The sequence below is a fragment of the Cetorhinus maximus genome, chromosome 2 (genome assembly GCF_964194155.1).
Source record: "Cetorhinus maximus chromosome 2, sCetMax3.hap1.1, whole genome shotgun sequence".
NCBI lineage: Eukaryota > Metazoa > Chordata > Chondrichthyes > Lamniformes > Cetorhinidae > Cetorhinus > Cetorhinus maximus.
The window spans coordinates 124835648-124841647 of record NC_135880.1 but is presented as its reverse complement, the minus strand read 5'-3'; the positions used below and the strand labels follow the sequence as shown (position 1 = coordinate 124841647).

Sequence of the window (6000 nt, the reverse complement as noted above, 5' to 3'; positions counted from 1 at the left end):
TTTAGGGTGTGCAGTCCTCTGGGGATTTATAGAGAGTTAACAGTGGGTCCGCAAAATAATTGAACCCTCCCACTGAAAAGAAATTTGCCCCATCTGAATGTCACGCAACTGCTCCCTGTCCATTGACCTTCTCCACTATCCCTGACCACATCTTGATCTTCTGCCTTCCTTCTCTCCTACTCCTCCTTCTCTCCATCCCCTACACTGTGAAGAACAGTGGCTGGTGCAGTGCTACACATAGTTCATTTTTGGCCCCTCTCTTCCTGCCACATCTCTCTCTCTCCAACTATCCCCCAGCACCAGCAATCTTCTTCTGTCTTTTCCTCCTCTTTCCCACGCATTAGGCCTCTCACCCTCCTGGGTTCAGTTATCCCACTGTCTTGTGGGATAGAACAGAACACTGGATATGATCTTGACTAGGTGAGTTTGAGCTGTGGTTTCAAGTGGGTATTTATGCTTCTCATTGTTCCAACTGAATAAAAGCTCACTTACTATTGATGCTGTCCCCCTTCCCTCTAGCAAATGTTTGGCAGAGAGTGCTTGTGTAGATGCAGCTACATTTCAACTTGGAGGGTTTCAAATTGTTTAGGTCAGGATGGGAGGCACCTTGCATGTGTTTGGCAGCAGATCAGAGGAACAGCAGCATCATCATCCATGGCAGTGACAATGTGCTGCTGTAGGATAAACACACATGCAGGAGAGAGGTGCACAGCAGGGAGGTCTGAAGGCAGAGGAGGACAGAAGGACTCATCCTCAGATATGGAGATGGAGGAGGAGCAGGAGGATGAAGATAGGACACTCATCATTACAGCTACTTACATTGCCACATAGGATACCAGGAGCCCTCATATCTTGAAGGCTCAGCTAGTGTGAAACATAACAAATGAAATGCTGCAATCCATTCACACCATTACCATTAATAATGCCCTCATTTTGGGGTGAGCGAGGATGTGTAGTTGTTCAGCTGGAACAAAACAGAACATTGTGAAGTAAAACCTCAATATAATCTTTGGAATTTTGTCCTGGTTTGCTCGGGCTGGGTTTAATGCTGGTATTTTCTGCTGGTACATTTGTCCTGCTTCTTCTGCAATATCAGCCATTTCAGGCTCCTGCTCTGACTCAGAGTGCCTGTTACTTTGGTCTCTCACACTGTAGATCCTAATAGTTTGGTCTCGTTCTCTCCCTCCTAAATGTCAGGTGATCAAACCCAGTCCAACCAGAATTGACAACCCAAATGGTAATAATATTAACATGAATACAAAAACAGAAAATGATGGAAATACTCAGTAGGCCTGACAGCATCTGTTGGGGGAGAAACACAGCTAACATTTCAGGTGAATGACCTTCCATTAGGATATCGGAACTTTCTTCACAGATGCCATTGAGTACTTGCAGCATTTTTCTGATTTTATGTCAGATTTCCAGCATCTACAATATTTTGCTTTTATATTAACTTTAAAATACTGAGCTGAGGGACATTATGAAAAATAACCAAAGGCTGTCCAACGTCATGGTTGTGCCTTTGTACTTCTCAATGCATTCTTAACCAAATATTTATTCTGCTCAATTTTTGAAGGGGTAAATTGCGAATCTGTTCCCCCTCCTCTCCATTACTTGTGTGAATTAAAATGATATCTTTCATTTGTTGTAAAAGGCTTGTTGCTTTTCCAGGCCTGGGCTTTTCCATACTGTGATGGGTGAAAATTCCCAAGCTGTGTCAGTGAGATGCTGGGAGCTGGTCCCTGGGAAGCTCCTGCTGCAGCAGCTGGTTTGTGCAGCTTCAGGACACCGGCTCCGCCAGTAGGGGACGGAAGATGTCCAGCTTTCCCGAACCTGCACAGTTCTTGTTTTGATCGTGCTCAGGTTGGCTGGCTGCTCCTTGCTCCAATCTGTCTTTGTGCGTTTCTCCCTTCCTCTGCTGATGGCCACCTCGGTGCAGGAGCACAATGTCTCGCTGGTCTTTGTCAAGGAGGATCAGAAGGGAGGATTCCAGTTTTCCAACTCGCTGGAGAGTCATCAGCCGCTTAAACTGGAGGTGAAAGCAGAGGAGGAAGGAGCGGACCTGCGGCTGATTGACGGTAAGTTTATTTTTAGCTGAGCGCCGAGATGCTGCGAGAGTGACCTGGTCATGGGTTTGGTTCAATTTGAATGGCAGAGCATCAGATATACTGCAGTTAGCAACGTTAAATCATAAACCGTAATTAGATTAGATTAAACTCATTCTGACCAACTCAATAGTGCAGCCTTAGACGTAATGCATAGAACTCTACCCGCTCCATTTTATTTTTCACTCTCGGCTATAGACTAGTGGAAACATCTTCTTTCTGCTAACGTTAAGAAGGACTCCATATGAAGTTGAGAAAGTTCTCACATTATCCAGTGGATTAACTAATCGTCAGGCCGAAGTTCTACCACAATGGTGTGAATTCAGACTGGATTATTACGGAGGATCCGACTTCAATCATAAAAAAAAACAACTGATTCACTTATGTCCTTTAGGCTGCCCTTACCCGGCTTGGTGTGTGTATGAGTCAGACACACAGTAATGTGGTAGCCACTGAAGAGGCCTAGCACGCCTCTCAGTTGTATGAAAAGCTGCAATTGATGTAGGCTGCAGAGGTTTGTGGTGAATGCTCACCTGAAACCACTTGGCGTTGTGCAGTGGCAGTAATTGTAACCTCGTCGTAGCTCGGAGGAGTATCAGGTATTCAAATTCAAAGTCACTGTATTTTGAAATGCTCACAAGATCTCATGATAATTAAGGATGAGGACAGAGATTTATCTCAGTTTTCTATATACTCAACAGCTTTATCCCCACTTTATAGCATTGTTACTTTTTTAAAGGATTTCAGGGTTTTTGTCTTTGCTACCGTGTGGAACTATATTCCAAGTGTTGATCATTCTTTGTAAAGAATAGTTTTCCGATGATATTGGTCCTAAATTTCACATTCACTGGTTTGAACTTGTGTCCCCTTGTCCTATTTTCTTGCTTTAAAGTAATGTTCTGGATTTTCCTTTTCCATTGCCGTAACCTTCATAGAAGCCTCTATAAGCTACCTTCTTTCTTGCATTTATATAGCACCTTTTTAAAAACTAAAACGTCCTAAGGCACACCACGGACATGTTTTCAAACAAAATTTAATGCAGATGATGATAAATTAGCCAGAGGTCAACTTTAAGGAGTGTCTTAAAGGAGGAGGGAGAGGTAGAGTGATTTAGGAAGGGAATCCAGAACTTAAGGCCTAGGCAACTAATGGTGTAGTGAGCATTTAAAAATTGAGGATATGCAAAAGACCAGTGTCAGAGGAGTACAGAGATCTTGGAGGGGTGTATGGCTGGAGAAGATTACAGAGTTAGGGAGGGTTGTAGGGGCTGGAGGAGGTTGTAGAGATGGGGAGGATCGAGGCCATGGAGGGATTTGTAATTCAAAATGACAATTTTATAAAGGTGTTGTTGCCAACCCCAGAGCCAGTGTAGGTCAGTGAGCACAGGTGATGTGTGAATAGGATTTTCTGTGAGTCAGAATATAAGGCATTGGAGTCTTGGGTTAGCTCGAGGTTACAGAGGCCACCCAGGAAATCATTGGAATAATCTTGTGGTAATGATGAAGATTTCATCATCAAATTATCTCTGATTCAGCCCTAGTGTTGCAAAAGTGGAAGTAGGCAGTTTTTGTGATGGAGAGGATATGGGATCAGAAGTTCAGCTCGGGGTCAGATAGGTGGTCACATTTCAAACTGCCTGGTTGGACCTCAGACAATGGCCAGGGAGAGGGATACAGTCGGTGGACAGGCAACAGATTTTGTGGCAAGGACCAAAGACAATGGCCTTAGTCTTCCTAATATTTAATTTAAAAAAACCAGGGGTGTTGGTGGGGCTGTTGAGAGGTGGAGGTGAGTTAGGGCTGGGTGTAATCATCCTGTAGATGGAACCTGAGTTGTATTTCTCAGTGATGTTGCTGGGGTCTGCACGTAGATGAGAAATAGGAGGAGGCCAAGGTTAGACCTTTGGGGAACTCGAGGCAACGGTGCAGGAACAGGAATAGAAAACGTTGCAGGTGATTCTCTGACTTCGCCTGGATAGAAGGGATTGGAACCAGGCGAGGGCAACCGTATCAAATGCTGCAGACAGGTCAAAAAGGATGAAGGAGGATTGTTTACCAGGTTTTTCCAGACTTTCCTTATAACTGTGACCTTTGATACTCAGTATTAGTCTTGTGGCTCTTCTCTGCAATGCTTCCACTGCATGATTGTCTCCCTCGTGTCTCAGCAACCAGAACTAAATGTACTTCTCAGGATGCAGTCTGATCAGAACACTGTATAGTTTGCTCTAACATGTATTCTACTGTTTTGGCTACATTGTTCAATATTCTGCTGGTTTTGTTCGTGACTACTCTGCATTGGTTGGACACGTTTAGCATCAAGTCAATGAAGACTCCCCAGTCTCTATCGGCTTCTTTCTTGGCTATTTCAATACCATTCACGAAATACTTCTCTTCCAATTATTGTACATGAAGTACTTTGGGGTGTTCCTGAGAAATGTGATGAGTTGTTTTATAAATGCAAATCTTTATTTGCATTATTGTCATTTGACATATATAGTGCTCATGGAAGTTCTAGGGATCAATTGAAATCATTATTATGTTGATATTCATGTAAAAGTACACAGAGATATTTAACAGATAGAACCTGCTTTAGTAACTGACAGCTACACTGATAAAGGATCTCAAAGCTCAGTAAAAACAACCTGTAAAATTAAAATGTGTTTTACTTAATAAAAAATACTCTGTAATCGCAAATAAAATTCGGTGACAGTATAACTCAAATTGTGAGAAAAGATTATTTCAGCTGAACTCCCTCTTGATATATATGTTAATAAGATTTAATGGTACCTTTATGGAATAAGTCAGATGCAGCCTGGATGATCCATCCCAAACATTCTTTTATTCAGAGGTCTCCTGTGTGGATCAAGAATCACTATTTATTTCAGTGAACCTTCTGATTCGATTTCTACAGCTTTATTAATCCTGCTCTCTCTTTTGTAATTTGAAAGCTAGTCTTTCCCCTTTCCCTTTCATTGTTGTTTAGTTCCATCCTCATTGCTCTTTTGACCCTCTGCACAATTTTAGCAATGTATCAGGTGTAGCAGACTCCTGTGTTTCAGTGTAGGTGAAGGGCAAAGCACTACTTTGTTCCAGAATTTGCTCCAGTGTTCCATGAGAGTGAGCCCTTCCTACACCATCCTGCAGGCACATGTTGATCTTCCTCTCCTAAACCTATTTACTACGCAGCACAGGAGCATTACTACCTTTCGGGTCTTGTTTATCAATCTTGTACCACATTCGTCCTGCAAGATCTAAAACTTCTAAGTCAATGGTTCTTCAGTGAATAGTGAAGTATTGGAAGTTGGAAATGCACAAAACTCCAGAATTGGAGCCATGCAGATATTTCTGAGGGTTGTAGGGCTGGAGGAGGTTACAGAGATAGGGAGGAGTGAGACCATTGAGAGATTCAGATACAAATAGAAGAATTTTAAAATTGAGGCATTGCCAGACGAGGAGCCAATGTACAAAAGCAAAATACTGTGGATGCTGGAAATCTGAAGTAAAGACAAAAAGTGCTGGAAGTACTCAGCAGGTCAGGCAGCATCTGTGGAGAGAGACAGAGTTAACGTTTTACCTCGATGAGCTTTCATCAGAACAGAAGGAAGATAGAAATGTAAGAAATTTTAAACCAGAAGAAGTGTGGGTGGGGTGGATAGTGGTGGAGGGGGTGGGTGGTTGTGGGCTGTATGGCAGTGGTGAGGGGGGGTGTGTTGCAGCGGTGAGGGGGGTGGATGGTGGTGGCAAGTGGGGTGTGTGGCAGTGGACAATAAGAACAAAAGGGAAAGTCTGTAATAGGATGGAGGGCAGGAGAGATTAACAGAAGATTTCATGTTGCAAAATGCAGAGTAGTAATGGGTATAGTAAAGAAACAAAGGCTATGTCCAGATGAGATGTGA

The 6000-nt window shown here is 43.0% G+C and overlaps 1 protein-coding gene across 2 annotated transcripts in view; it reads left to right on the top strand.

Annotated features, from left to right (window-relative positions):
• Positions 1-1823: 1823 nt before the first annotated feature.
• The window catches only part of carm1l (coactivator-associated arginine methyltransferase 1, like), a 127024-nt gene continuing 122847 nt past the window's right edge, over positions 1824-6000 (top strand). Inside the window, exon 1 of one of the 2 annotated variants that reach the window (XM_078569346.1) lies at positions 1824-2078. In XM_078569346.1, coding sequence (XP_078425472.1) covers positions 1922-2078 — 157 coding nt within the window. In that variant the 5' untranslated portion in view covers positions 1824-1921. Of the gene's footprint in view, positions 2079-2151; positions 2705-6000 lie in introns of those variants that run through there. The other variant, XM_078569353.1, reaches the window with a different exon arrangement.